Source organism: Emys orbicularis, chromosome 5 (genome assembly GCF_028017835.1).
Source record: "Emys orbicularis isolate rEmyOrb1 chromosome 5, rEmyOrb1.hap1, whole genome shotgun sequence".
Lineage (NCBI taxonomy): Eukaryota > Metazoa > Chordata > Testudines > Emydidae > Emys > Emys orbicularis.
In genome coordinates, this window is record NC_088687.1 from 95,917,042 (window position 1) to 95,932,827 (window position 15,786).

The following is a 15,786-nucleotide window of genomic DNA, read 5'->3' on the forward strand; positions in this document are numbered from 1 at the left end:
TCCAATAAAAGATATTACCTCACCAACCTTAATTTTGGCATTTCCTAACTTCTTAGTGCTTGGCTTGGCAACCTTAAAAAAACCCTATAGTAAAGTAATATTATGTAGTTTATTATTTATATTGCTGCAGCACTTACAGGACCAAGTCCTATTTTGCTAGGCACTGTACAAGCATTTCAGAAACAGATTATCCCTGCCTTGAATGGCTTACTCTAAGAGTCTAATTAACAAAACTCACAATTTGAAGAAGGGTATGAGATGTTACCTACAGTAGGGCAATTTGTGGTTCAGTGGTAGTAACATGAAGCAGCTGCCAGATATCACTGTTATGGTGTTGATGTGTTTTAGTGAAGAAAAGTGGACATCTATTGCAGGGCTGGCCTTACCATGAGGCAAACTGAGGCGGCCGCCTCAGCTGCCAGACTCGGGGACCGGGGGCGCCACTAGGACCCAGAGTGTAGAAAATTGTGTCTGCTGCTGGTGCATATGTATTCTCTCTACTCTAGATGCACAGAGATGGTGGAGTGCTGTGCTGGAGGAAAGAGGGCACAAGAGACATAACAGGCAGGCAGGAGAAAAGATGAGAGGGAATAACAGAAAGCAGCAGGAGCTGCAGGGAGAGAGAGGAGGAGCAGCCTCTTATGTACCTCTCTAGCACCCCCAGGAGCCTGGACTGATTAACACCAGCTTCTCAGGGAGCTTCCTGTTTCCTGCTGCTTCCCTGAACCCACTTGAGGAGAACAGGCAGTCACCTGAAGTAGTAGGAGCCAGTTAGGCCCTTAAGATGCTGATATCTTCCCTCTCTCAGGCCCAGCTACCAGCCTGCTTATTTGTCCCCTTCAATTGAGTGTTGAGAGCCACTATAGTTGGCACAGAACAGCAGTCATGAGTGAAAGAAGAAAACGCCCCTCTGGGGCAGCATTCAGAAAAAGAAAGAAAACAAAGGAAGCTTTTCTATCTAAGCAGGAAGGAGCTCTCCTGAGATACATAGAAACAAATGTTTACGGTGAGCCTTCCGGCCCCAGTGAGGATGTGAGTGGTGAGGAGATGCCTGATCTTCCAGTTAGTCAGAGTGCAGGTGACCTGGCAACTACTGCAGCATCCATATCTCCATCTCAAATGGATGTAACCATGTACATTCCTGAAGAAAAGTGTAGATCAGAGAAGAGTGTGGTGGAGGCACAAGAAACAGCTGCTGCTGAGTTTAGTTCCTTAAGTCTAGATGATCCAGGACTATGGACCCACTTGAGCAGTAGTCTGAGGGACTTCCGTGTACTGCATGGGCCACAGCAAGTGAAAAACTGCATGTTTCCCAAAGACAGTAAATATAGAAGTTTCCATCCAACACGTTACTGTCGTGAAATCCCCAATGGTGACAAAGTGGAGAGGCCATGGCTTATGTACTCAAAAACCCAGAATGCTGCATACTGTTTTTGTTGCAAACTCTTCCAGTCTAATGTTCTAGCCACATTGGGTTCTACAGGAACAAAGGACTGGAAAAATCTGGCTAGAAATTTGGCGTGCCATGAGAAGGCAGCAAATCACCAGAGAGCATTCCATAGGTGGAAAGAGCTTGAGATGAGACTAAGGTTAAAGGCCACCATAGATGATCAGAATCAAAAGAAGATTGCACCAGAGTCTCTTTACTGGCAAAATGTTCTGAAAAGACTCATTGCCATTGTGAGAATGCTTGCTACTCAAAACCTAGCACTGCGTGGCACTTCAGATCAGCTGTATGTGCCAAACAATGGAAACTTTCTTAAAATTGTGGAGCTGATGGCTGAGTTTGATCCTGTACTCCAGGAGCATCTAAGAAGAGTCACAACCCAAGAAATGTACACACACCACTACCTTGGAAAAACAATTTATAATGAGATTATACAGTTACTGGCAACAAAAGTCAGACAGAAGATTGTGGCAGATCTGAAGTCAGCAAGATATTACTCTGTTATTCTGGACTGCACACCTGACATCAGCCATACGGAAGAAATGACTTTAATGGTGCGTTTTGTAATAACAACAGAACCTAGTGAAAATGTCCCTGCAGTGGTGACTGTCAGAGAGCATTTTCTAGAATGTATTGACATTGCTGATACTACAGGAGCTGGTATGACAAATGTGCTTCTTAAAAAGCTGGAAGATACAGGAATTGCGAAAGCTGACATGAGAGGTCAGGGCTACAATAATGGTGCCAACATGAGAGGAAAGAACAGCATCAGCTTCTAGTGAGGCTGCTGAATTTTTTAATGTAATTCAAAGCATCTATGTATTTTTCTCTGCATCAACTCATCGATGGCAATTTTTGAAGCAACATCTGGGAACATCCTCTCTGACACTGAAACCACTGAGTGCCACACGATGGGAAAGTCGAGTGGAGGCGATAAAGCTATCAAACACCAAATTGGGAAGATAGATGATGCCATAGTTGCCATTATGGAGGATAATACTATGATAGGAACTGTACGTGGGAGAACAGTGGCAGAGGGAAATGGAATCACCAGAAACATACATAACTTCAAATTTCTGTGTGGCTTAGTGTTGTGGCATGACATACTGTTTGAAATAAATGTTGTAAGCAAGAGACTCCCAGGTGTTGACCTTGATATATCTAGAGCCATGGAACAACCAGACAAAGCAAAGTCATACCTACAGTCTTACCGGTCAGATGAGAGATTTCAAAACGTTCTGAAGAGTGCACAGAAGTTGGCAGAGGAACTTCACACTGAAGCTATTTTCCCACCCATTCAAGAATACAAGAGCCACCGAAGAAGAAGACATTTTGATTACGAGGCACGGGATAATCCTGTAAGAGACCCCAATCAACAATTCAACGTTGAATTCTTTAACCAGGTGCTAGATTGTGCAATACAGTCAGTTGAAGAACGTTTCATGCAGCTCAAGGAACACAGCAGTATATTTGAGATGTTGTATGATATTCCAAAACTCCTCACTATACCTGAAGAAGACCTACACCAGCAATGCAGGGCACTAGAGACAGTGTTGAAGGGGGCATGGGGGCGTCATTTGAGCTCCCCGCCTCAGGTGCCAAAATGTTGTGGGCCAGCCCTGATCTATTGTCATAACCACAATTTTTGGATTGTTTTAATTGGCCCATCAGGCTGTGACATCAGTAATGACCACTAGATGCCACTGTTGTTACATGAACAAATTTTCTTGACAATAGAAATCTTGAACCAAAAATCACTGAATGCAAAACAAAATGCTGCATTTCTAATAGAAACACCAAATCATATGCTGGTGTATTTCAGACAGATAGAAGTTTTCTAATGTAAAATATTGAATTTTTTAACTTTAACAAGCATGTATTTGCTAAAATAAAACTATGTTTAAAGTTTTCTTCTGACAAAGTAAGTACTTTGAAATAAAAATGTAAGGGTTATGTATACACCCCAATCATATTAAAATTCTTCCACATTGTTTATCTGTCAACATTTTTTAAAATGTTTTAAGTTTCATGTTAAAGACACTGTAGCTCTTGTAAATCATGCTGTATTTTCTGAACATCCTAAATCCCTCAATTCTGAAAAATTTTAAGTGTATGCATAACACTACTTCCGTGAGTAGTTCTGCTGAAGTCAATTGGACTTTGTAGATGAGTCAAGTTGTGAACAAGCTTCAGTATTTGCAGGATCAGGACTTAGCAATTTGGGTTCTAGTTTGGTCCATTCTAGACACAGATCCCACTATATTCAAATGTGGGTTTGGATTTCAAAGAACCCCGCAAAACTGGAGTGTTTTGTTTCAGAATTCTCATCTCCAGAATTTATCATTAAGAGTGAAGCAACTGTCAGTCATAAATGTATTCAAATATGGTTAGGAAGTCTTGTGTATTTAATAGATTAAATCTATGGTGTATGAAATAAATATCTACAGTATTGCAACAACTTTTAAGAACTTGTCATTGAAGTAAATCTCATCGATTACAAACATATTCTTCAATTCCTGTTTTGTGAAGTAAAAATCTTCTGAGACATTCTTATAGTGAAGTTGCTGAGTATGGATAGTGGTTGATATTTTAATCTCACAATAGACTAATTATTTATTAAATAACATGTTCAAACCAAAGCCAGGTGGAATTAAAGAGGTAAAACATCTAAAATAATGAAAAATTGTATATACTTAAGTGACATTATAGACAATTACATTTTATTTCAAATTTTATTTAAGATTTTCTGTCCTGGGTTAAAAATTATTCCAGTTCCTTTACTATAACTGACAAAGACTGCACTGTGTACAGGGTTTCTATCTAGATTGTAATCTACTCTGTTTAAACGTAACAGTTCAGTATAGCCCTTCTTTTCTAGCCATAACTCAGAACACCCTGACTTACTGGCCTGACACTTAAGATTTTTTTTTTCTGTCCTCTTCACATATGTCCTGAATTATTCCAGTAAGTAGTTTTCATTCTTTTACTTATAGGGCTTATCTACATGGAGACTTGGGGCATGTCTACACAGCCCCGCAGTTCAAGCTCTGAGGGGTGAATAGCAGCGAGCACCAGAGTGCTGTGCTGTAACTCTTCTGTGTAAAGGCTGTGGGCACAAACTTAAAGGTTCTTCGTTTGCATTAATATAATCCTGTCTGAAGAGGATTAAAAAATCATAACGAATTTTCATACTTAAATTTGGGTCATTCCTATTTTAACAATCCTTCCAAACAGACATAAAAAAACCTCCAAACAGCAATGCTCTTCCCCCAACTTACTCTCTTTATAGATAAGGGTGCATTTATTGCCTCAACAAGAATTAACAATATATATATGTACAGCAGAACTCAGAGTTACAAACACCTCGGGAATGGAGGTTGTTCGTAACTCTGAACAAAACATTATGGTTGTTCATTCCAATGTTTATACAGCTTTGAAACTCTACTATGCAGAAGAAAAATGCTGCTTTTAACCATCTTAATTTAAATGAAACAAGCACAGAAACAGTTTCCTTACCTTGTCAAATCCTTTTTTTAAACTTTCCCTGTTTTTTTAGTAGTTTACATTTAACACAGTACTGTACGATCTTTGCTTTATTTCTGTTGTCTTTGCTGCTACCTGATTGCGTACTTCTGGTTCCAGATGAGGTGTGCGGTTGACCAGTCAGTTTATAACTCTGGTGTTCGTAACTCTGAGGTTCTACTGTAATATCTTTATGAGGGAATTTCTTTCAAGAAAAAGTCAGCATTAGAAAAGTAAATACACATTAGCTCTGAAGATACAAGCAAGCTTACCAACCAAAGACATCTACTATTTACTTGCCAAGAGGTTATACATGTATTTTGCTGGTTGTAGAAAACTAAAAACAAGAATCCAGTCAGTCCTCTTTACAAGATGATCCTTTGGCCTTGGCTACACTTGCGAGTTACAGCACAATAAAGCAGCCCCGGGCGCCCTAGGTCACTCCCCATCCACACTGGCAAGGCATGTAGAACGCTCTGACTCCGCAGCTACAGCGCTGCTGGTACTCCACCTCGGCAAGTAGAATAACGTTTGCTGCGCCCTCGCTGGAGCGCCGCGGCGCCAGTGTGAACGAGGTGTTGCGTTACTGCGCTGTGATCAGCCTCTAGAAACATCCCATAATCCCCTTAAGTCAAGTGGCCACTCTTGTCACTGTTGTGAAATCGGCTGCAGGAATGCCCTTTCAAAGCTCCGTTTCAGAGAAGCTGGCTGCTTATCAGCTCCGAGAAAAAGCAAACATTTACTGTTTGCTTTGAGTGAGTGAGAGGCGGTGGGGGGTGGGGGGAGAGAAGGGGGTCTGAACTTACAAGACAGCATGCTGACATACTCTCAGCACCCCAAAAACCCACTCTCTCTCCCCCCACATACACACAATACACTCCCTGTCACACTCCACCCCCCCATTTGAAAAGCACATTGCAGTCACTTGCATGCTGGGATAGCTGCCCATAATGCACCACTCCCAATGCCGTTGCAAGTGCTGCAAATGTGGCCACGCCAATGCGCTTAAAGCTGTCAGTGTGGACAGACCGCAGCGCTTTCCATACTGCGCTCTACGAAGGCAGGTTTAGCTCACAGCGCCCTACATCTGCAAGTGTAGCTATGCCCTTTGTTAGTCATAACCTAAAGTAAGTTCAGAACAACAAAAACAAATGAATATTATACACTATGCACACCGAGTTCTAACATTCCTTGATCCTAATTACAAGAGGTCTTATGAAGTTTAGTTTATAAAGTGTAATTAAAACAATGTAATAGTGCCTGCTAATTTGCACTAATTCAGAGACCTATTATGAATGACTGAATTTTGCAAACTAGCAGGTAAATGAGCAATAAAAAAGGAACGATATTAAATATCAATATAATTGGAACATTATTTTGCAAAGTGTAGTTTTGACTCAATTATTTATTAAATAACACGAACAAAAACACCGCAACACTGTTAATTTACAGTTGACCTTGCTACGTGCAACGCAATAAAAGATGAGTAAACATAACCAGGCCCCAGAGCTGTGATCATTTCTCTTGCCTTCCTCCCTGTCTGAAACGCCTCCCGTGTAGCCTCTATGGGGGCAGCATTAAAGAAGTGGGCGGAGCACGCTCGGGCCGGCCGGCGGCCCGGGAGCTGGGGGGCGGGCGGAAGGGGCGGAGCATCGGGAGGAAGGGGCGGGGCTTGTCTCCCGCTGCTGACGCTGCCCGGGTAGCTGAGCCGGTGGCTGGCTGGCTAGCGAGTCCGGGAGCCGGGCGGAGAAGGGGTCTGCTCGGCGCCTCTCTCGCTTGGCTGGAGGGATGGAGGCGGCGTGGCGCCAGGCCGGCCGGGGCAGGGGCCGAGCCCGGGCCGGCGGCCAGGCCGGGAATGGGCTCTGTGCCCGCGGGGGAGCTAGCGGCGGCGCCGCCCGGCCCGGGCCCGGCCGGGGGAGCGGAGGGGGCACTGCCTGTATCTCGCTCACCGGCAGCAGCTCCCTGGGAGCCAGTGGTGAGTATCCCCCGGGGCGGCCCAGCCAGGGCAGGCGGAGGCCGGGCCGGGCTGGGCTCTCCGGCAGGCTCCGCTGGCGGCCCCAGCTTATAGGGCAGCAGCATGGGCAGGTCGGGGCCAACGCAGAGGGGCTTCGTTAGCAGGCCTGAAGCCCCAGCCACGCAAGCCAGAGGTACCCGACAGCATAGGACTACGGGTCGGGAGGCATGAATTAATTCCCAGCTGTGCCAGGGTGTCCCTGCCTTGCCCACGCTGGTGAGCCCCCGCTCCCCTGAGTGGCGCTGTTGATTTCCCACTTTTCTGTGCAAGGATCACAGTGTGCACCCTAGTAGTGATTGTTCCAAACGATGGCTGCAATATCTTATGTGAAGTCTGGTTTTGACTTTGGTGGGGCTGCTCATGTGAATAAGTGCTGTGCTCCTCAGTGTGGGCAAGGGCCCCATAATCTAGCCCCTAGTTTCTGCCACCATTTCCTGTGTGTAAAATGGAGATTATCAGTATCTCTCAGGAGTATTGTGGATATACATTTGCTGTTTGTGAAATACTGAGCTGCTACATTGATGAGGGCCATGGAAAAATTTATAAATAAGTATTTAACCCCTTATGCTTAACAGTCTGTTTTACCTTGTATTTAGCTGTGACACTCTGGTTACTTTCTCCAGACCTGAATAAAAGCTCAGTGAATCTCAAAAGGTTGTCCCTTCCATCAATAGAAATTAGTCCAATAAAACACATTACCTCACCCATCTTCTCTTTATTAGTAAGCTCCTCTTTATTTACAGCGAGCTGAGTTGGGTCATGGCATAGTCTCTCAAGGAAAGCAAGGAAGACTTCTGCTAAGTCTAGTTTTAAAGCACTTATAAATACGTTGCAGGGAACAAACTTGCACTTGGCATGGGAATGAAATGAATGGCCTAAAGTTTTTGCATCTCTAATTCTATAGTATTTGATCTTATGGCTACTACCCTCTGTTGGACTCTTAACAAGTTGTGATTTTATTCGTATTCATTTATATTATTGAAGTGCTTGGGAGCCCTAGTCATGGACTAGGATTCCATTGTACTAGGATTCCATTGTACTAGGTGCTGTACAAACAACAGAAAGATGGTCCCTGCCCCAAAGAGATTACAATTTAAATATAAGTTAAGGGATAACAGATGGATACAGACAGTTGAGGGAGTACATATGAACAGTGAAACAGTATTGGTTGACAGGATGGGCAGTGGGCTCAGTGTATCAGCAGCCTAACCATTACCAAGCTTTTTGTATGCATCATGTCAGATGAGAGTTATGAAGGTGGATATGAGGTAGCTTTGCAGATAGTTATGGGGACCTAAGTTCCCTCTAAGCTGCGTGGCCACGCAGCTGCCTATTAAGCCCCGCGCAGGTGTTCAGGGCTGCCATGGTGAGAGGTGCCTCCCCCCCAGCATGGACCTGCCGTGGCAGGGAGAGGCGCCTCTCCCCGCTGGCCCCAGAACGGACCTGCTGCAGCGGGAAGAGAGAGCGGGGGGGAGGTCCTCTCTCCCCACTGTAGTCCCGGCCAGCCTGCACCCCAAACTCCTCATCCCTGGCCCCACCCCAGAGCCCACACCCCCAGCTGGAGCCCTCATCCTCCCGCACCCCAACCCTCTGCCCCAGCCCTGAGCCCCCCTCCCACACTCTGAACCCCTCGGCCGCACCACATGATTTTTGTTATGTGCACCAATATGGAGGTGATGTGTCCTACATCAGTTCCATATTGGTGCACATAACAAAATTCATTCCGCACATGCGTGGGAAAAATTAGAGGGAACACTGATGAGGACATTCTCCCAAGTGTGAAGTGCCTCAGAGGGGAAAGCATGGAAGTTCTTGTTTGAAAATTTAACAAGTGCCTGATGGAGACTGGTATCATTGGTTGATCATAGTTAAGAATCAACCTTTTGATACTGAATAAGGGATACGTAGGGAGGGATAGGTTGTGATGGGCTTTGAAAATGAAGGCAGTAGTTTCTTTGCAATAAAGAAGGTTGAGCCAGTAGAGAGATGCAAAGACAAAGAGGTGACATGGTTAAAGAAATGGGTTAGGAAAATTATCTTTGCAGTAGCATTCTGAATGAATAGAAGTGGGGCAAGATTGCATTTATCAAGACCATTAGTCTCTCTCCAAAGGAAGGAAGTGAGACTTTGCAGTAGAGTCCCAGCTGCAGATCCAGCCTCCCTCTATATCATACTCAATAGTCAGAAATTATCTGTTAAAATGACAATGTGGAGGCTACTTAATGCTGTCAAATGAAGTGGTGGCATGGCTCCATTACTGCAATAGCGAAGCACTGAACAGGTGAGAGAGCCCCAAAAGTCACAATTGTAAGAGTAATCGAAACGGTTAAATGTACCTCCAAAGTTTCCACAAAATAGCGCAGATGCACTATTGCAAACTATTCACAAAAATTGTGAAATTTTATGTGCCTGACCCAACAAAAAGGAATACTGTTTTTAATAGCCTTTAGTTAGAGCAGCAGTATGTACTGTCTAGCCAGCATACTTTTATAGGACATGTCTGTTTGGTTAGATTAATATTTCTTTTGAAATAGTGATACTGGTCCATCAGATGCAATTAACTACTCCCAAAACTGTGAACATTCATGCCGATGCACAGTATTTTTTTTTTTTAAGTCATGTTTACTTGTGCTGCATTAGAAACACTAAAATGCTGAACTGTCTGTAAGGAGAGAATAGTTATTGAGAACACTACATTAAAAAAAAAAAACTAGAAAAGGACAGTGGAATCTGCAGAATTTAATATGGCATTAAAATTAATGTATTTTTATACAGAATTATCTTCTCAGAAGAAATTTGATGAAATTAAGAAGGCTAATCAAGCGGCAGCAAAAAAGTTTGTTGAAGACCAGTTTAGTTCCTCTTCTGAAGAAGATGAAGATATTGAAGGAAAACATGGAAAAATATTGGCCAAAACATTTACAACTTATACTAATCAAACTGGTAAAATATTTTAATATATTGACTTCTCTGTTTGTAGCATAAAAAGATTGGCAGCATTGCACTATCATCTTATATTTAAAAGCTTTGATAATTAGAGGTAGATAATTTATTCTGATATTGTAATGTTCTTAACATATGACTTTAAGTACTTCATTTTCTGTGGTGTTCAAGATTGGTAGAAGATTTGTCACAGGGTATCTCTGTCACTACTTGGTGTGCTGTGCTATCTAGACTTTCTGTCACCTCACAGTTACAAACACTCCCAGGCTGTTTTCCTTTCATGACATGTATCTTTTATTCTTCTGCTTTTTTTAATGCACAGAACATCATGTAGGTATAGTGTAGCAGAAGCTTTCAGTATAGCTTCCCTCCTTAGTACAGCTCACACTCTGAGCTTCCCTTCTGAGCTCACCCTTGTTTCCTGTCCCTTCTATTTATATCCTCCCAATGCCATCGTTAGCCCATATTACCACCCAGGTGCTCATAATCCCACAATGGAAAGTGTTTAATTGTTCACAGCTGAGCTTGCAGCAGTCTTCGTGCTGCAGCAATTGATTAGGATGCTGCTGCTAGCACTTTATCACAATTGTATATGCAATTTATACAGCAGGCCAGACAGTTCAGGAGAAAGGCTGGCTGATTAGGTAAATGGGGAAGAAAAGTCTCAGGTTTGCAAAATAAGGCTTCAGAGCTGTGTGGTTTTTCATTGGTTTGTATTGTTTTTGGAGAGAGAATAAATGCCTACATGTATCCCAACTTCTTATGCTGAATTGTTATAGTCCTGCAACTTGGGTAACCTAGTCCCATGCATGGGAGACATAGCATCTGGACCTTTTCTGTTCTTCAGTTCTTTCATGCCTACCTTTTTGTTTTATTTGGTGGGGCAAGGGAAGTGGGATGGTGATGATGGACGAGGTCCTGAACATTGAAGGAGAGGGGATGACTGGAGTAACAGGGCAGAACTGGTCAGGGAGGGCTGTGTTTGGACTAGTAGGGCATGGATAGGTAGCAGCTGGGGAGTGGGAGGTGTGCTATCTGAGGCAGAAGTTGGTGAGTGGAGCTGGGAGTAGCAACTTTTGTATACTTGCCACCACTTGATGGGGGGAAGAAGTGATCTGGTGAGATACAGGTGAGGAGGAGGGCTGCAGGATTTAGCCATTCGGTCCCAAGAATGGAAATGAAATGAAACTAACTAAATCCCTGTGCACCTGTTGACTATTTATACCCAATTGGGTGGACAGACTTGCAATCTTGATTAGTGTGATTTTTTCTTTCTTTCCTCTTCTAAGCTCAATGAAATGGTAACATGACATTTTCTTTGACTTGTGCTTGGAAATAATGCTGCACAAATGAACACTTGATTATCTTTAAATGTGAGTGCTTATCTTTGAATACTCAGAGATATAAATAGAGGATCAAACACTGTTGATGGTTTTACAAGAATACTTTGTTTTTTGTGTATTAAAGATGGAGATGCAAGTGAACTAGAACGTACAAGACAATATGTGAATGAAGCATTTCAGTCTGGGGCTTTGACATGCTTGATTTGCATTGCTTCAGTTAAGAGAAACCAAGCTGTAAGTATTTTACATGGTATTTTATAAGTCTTCAAGGTATTAACCAGCTAAATTGCTTTTTATTAATACTTATCAAGCAAATGTTAAATATTTAAATATGAACACTTGCCTGATTTACTGGAGTATTGAGGATTAATATGAAAGTTCTAGGAGTGCTAAATACTAAATAAAAATTATAGTTTACTTTTCAGCTAACTGTCATGTTTGCAGTATCAAAGCTTGTGCATACATAACTTGAAATCATAGTATTGAATTTTGGTTTTTGTTCTGTGAGGTTCCTGTCAAACCTGTGGTCATGGTACAGTATAAGTAAGCTTGACATAATTTTATTTTTATTTTTATTATCCATCAAAATTATATATTTATTTTTAACTATTTAAATTTTCACAGTTATAGGAAATTAGGGGAGGGGACTCAGACATTTAGTTAATAACACTGAGATTCAAAAAGGTAAAGCTTTATAACTGTTAAAATACACATTGTCAATATGTCAAAACATAAAAAATAAATAGCTTTAAAAGTTTTCAGCAGGTACTTTTCTTAAATTTGTAAATTTTGATTATCTAGGGAAATATTTTTTCATTGGTTTGTGTGTATACAGCAACATTGACTTGATATTTATCAATAAAAACTTAGTTCTTCCAAGCCTAAATATAAGGATCACATTTTAAAATTTTAGAAAGTCACAGATACAAAAAGTAGCAGCAGTAGGATCTACACTTCAAAAGGATACAATTGTTGAATCTTGGTTAAGATATTGTTACAATCAGCAATAGGGGAGTATTACAGTTGGATCATATAGTAAGGGGAACCAAAATTAAGGTACGGTATTGCAGAATGGGTCAGTAAGGTACAGTGAGAGGAAAAATGTGGGATTTTGCTTGTCTGGGTATTGAGATCTGCATGGTTGAATAAATATAGCCAAAATGACCACCACCCCCACACAAATTTTTTTATTTCGTGTAGCCACATTTTTCCATGACCCAACATATCTCAAGCCAAAGCTTACTCCCCCTGAAGTCAGTGGAAAAATGCCATTTAATTCAATAGGAACATGACTGGGGCCCATCATACTTCACTGTAGTAAATATTGTAAGGGGAAACAGACTGGCTATGCCCTTGGTTTGCAATAACAAATCTTGTTGCAAAAGAGGGAGTGTGCAGAAAAACTTTACTTTTTTTAATGGTGGATAGTTGTTATATGTACCTAATAAAGCTGATGACGTTAACTTGTTCACAGAAGCCTCGTACAACACATAGTATGTGATTTTTTTTTTTTATATTAGACCTTTTGGTTATTACAAATGAAATACACTTTTAATGTGTCAAGGTCTGTGTTTTTGTGGTTTTTTAATTTGATTTGTCCTGTGACAGTTGACATCACTTACCAGTAGACCTAAAATCATTTGGAAGCTTGAATGAAAGTTGTTTTGTTTTTTAAATCAACACATTGTTACTCATCTTGTATCCTTAACAGTTTTTTCCATTGAGTATTTTAATTCAAATATAGTAAACCTCTCAACTGTTTATAAATGTTAGTTTTGGAAATTAGCTATTGAGCTATTAGTAACTTTCTTAGTGGGTCTGGGGTAACACGCTTTTGACTTTGAGTCAGAAGATTGGAAATGTTTTCTCTCTTGCCTTTCACAGGCTAAACGTAAAACAACTTGCTTCCATTTTAAAATGTCCAAGGGTAAATCCAGAGAAAAGGGAAATTCAGACTTAAATCTTCAGCTGTTTCACTTACCCCATTATGTCTAGTTCCTGCAACACACTGAACCTTTTAAGGGTGTCTACAGAGATCATGGCAGTGAGCCTCCCATTCTGGGATGACAGAGTCAGGTTTGTATGGCTCATGTTACCGTGCTAAAAATACTGTTGCAGCTTAGGCTCTGAGTCCTGGGTAGGGGGTAGACTTCAGACCCAGAGTTCCAGCCTAAACCATGACATCAAAGCGCTGCGTACACAGTGGGTTTTTTTGTTTTTTAGCACGGTAGTGCGAGCCTGAGTCTGTTGACCTGGACTAGGAGACTTTCTGCGATGGGCTATGTAGACATGCCCTAAAGGGCGTCACATCATAAGTTAGGCTACGTCTTCACTACGGGGGGGGGGTCGATTTAAGATACGCAAATTCAGCTACGCGAATAGCGTAGCTGAATTCGACGTATCGCAGCCGACTTACCCCGCTGTAAGGACGGTGGCAAAATCTACCTCCGCGGCTTCCCGTCGACGGCGCTTACTCCCACCTCCGCTGGTGGAGTAAGAGCGTCGATTCGGGGATCGATTGTCGCGTCCCGATGAGACGCGATAATTCGATCCCCGAGAGGTCGATTTCTACCCGCCGATTCAGGCGGGTAGTGTAGACCTAGCCTCAGACTATAAACTTGCAAACAAGGACATTTTAACTTAAAGGGCTGTGACATAGCTGTGTACAGCCTTGCGTTCCTTGTGCAGTGCACAAGATTTACACGCATACATACTTATGTATGTACACAGACCCTGATTCACATCTATGCTGTGGAGACTGTCCCTAAATTGGGTGTATTTTTATAGATATTTGCTTATAATATTGCTTTGAGATAATTTTCATAGTAATCTTTCAAATATAAGTCTGACAGTACAAATTCACCATTGAGGTGTTTTCATAACTGTTTTTATCCTGTTTGCAGGTTTCCAGTTCTCTTTTAGACAAAGAGTATGTTCCTTCCCAACTCACCTTCTATTTCACCTTGTTGTGAAATCATAAAGCTGCATTTGTTCTATTTCACTTGATTCTCAGCCACAGGCTGATGTACTGAGCATACGATTATGACTTCGCTTCAGAATCAGCAAAGAAATACAGCCAGGACCAAGAACACAAAACTTCAGTAATGGCAAGGGGAGCACAGAAGGAGACTGGCCACAATAAATTACTTGTTTTTTTAAATTTATCAATTATGAAAGTACCCCCTTTAAAAGGGACACTACATTAAAATTGACACTTCTACATGAATCTTTGACTTATTGTTGTTGCATATAACACCTAAGATTAGAGAGGGGAAAAAATGTTTCAGTATTTCTTTTGTGTAACTATGCCCACATAAGCAACAGGAAAAACTTACACAGCAATAGAAGAGAGAACAACATTTACAGCAGTATGAAGCTGTAGTAGTAAAATCCTCAAAATTGGCAGGTGAATACAGGAATACATGTAGTATATGAAACTAGTTTTACCTCCTCTTTTAATTGAACAGATTTAAAGTTGGTATCCCTTTTAGACACTAGTTTTTTTTCATTCATTTAATCAGAAGCAACCTTAATAGGTGCTAGTCATTTCTTTTATGTTTATCTTTTAGGTCTGGAGCTGTTCTGGATGTTTCTGTATATTTCACATGCCGTGCATCCAAAAGTGGGCTAAGGACAGCCTTTTTCTTATATCTTCTCCCTTGACAGATGATGATTTTGGGAAGAAAGATTATCCATGGCCTTGGTAAGCTTTTCATGTTACATTTACAAAGATGCCTTGATTGAGGACTAAGTGAGAACTGGAGTCACTTTAAAAAGTAACAATACTTGTAACTGGAAAACGTGCACTTCATACTTGCTTTCACATTGTTCTATGAATTTGTTTGAAGTTCACACTGGCACAGTTTGTGTTTAGGAAGCATAAAAAAAGAAATCACTGCATTGAAACTTCAACATGTGAATACAGTAACTTGACTGTTGTACAGATCTCATGTTTTACCCTCGGTTAAAATGTGTTTTTGATGGGTTCCCCCCCCTGGAGTGCCACCTGGAACTGGTGTACCATTGAGCCCTCCCGACCCACCAGCCTGGGCTCCCTTTTGCACTGTATTGCTGTGACAAGCTGCAAAGCCCTCTCCAGCCTGCACTTTCACCTGCATACATACAGGTAGGGGCACACCCAGCTCCACTTAAACAAGGCTCTTTGACCAGCCCTTGCATGGGAAGGCTACAGCTAGGGCAACTATCAGCTTCTCAGGCACGCACCCACTCTGGAGTATAAACCCAAAATTGTACCGTCTTGCGCTGCACAGGGAACCGTACAGTGGAAGCTCATAAAACTTGCTCCCTCCCTCAATGTGGAGAGGAATATGCAACAGGCTTTTGCCCTTGAGTTATGATTTCCACACATTGGTTTAGATAAAGCAAAAATAAGTTTAACTACTAAAGAGATCTTAAGTGATTAAAAAAATTGTGATCAAAAGATAATAGAATACCATTTATTTAAATATTTTTGGATGTTTCCTACATTTTCAAATATAGATTTCAATTACAACACA

The 15,786-nt window shown here is 41.6% G+C and overlaps 1 protein-coding gene across 1 annotated transcript in view; it reads left to right on the top strand.

Moving 5' to 3' along the window:
* The first annotated feature begins 6,757 nt into the window (after nt 1-6,757).
* Nucleotides 6,758-15,786, top strand: part of NFXL1 (nuclear transcription factor, X-box binding like 1) — a 101,844-nt gene continuing 92,815 nt past the window's right edge. The window contains exons 1-4 of the mRNA XM_065404922.1: nt 6,758-6,944; nt 9,759-9,926; nt 11,394-11,503; nt 14,839-14,972. Of these exons, the coding sequence (XP_065260994.1) occupies nt 6,758-6,944; nt 9,759-9,926; nt 11,394-11,503; nt 14,839-14,972 (599 nt within the window). The remainder of the gene's footprint in view (nt 6,945-9,758; nt 9,927-11,393; nt 11,504-14,838; nt 14,973-15,786) is intronic.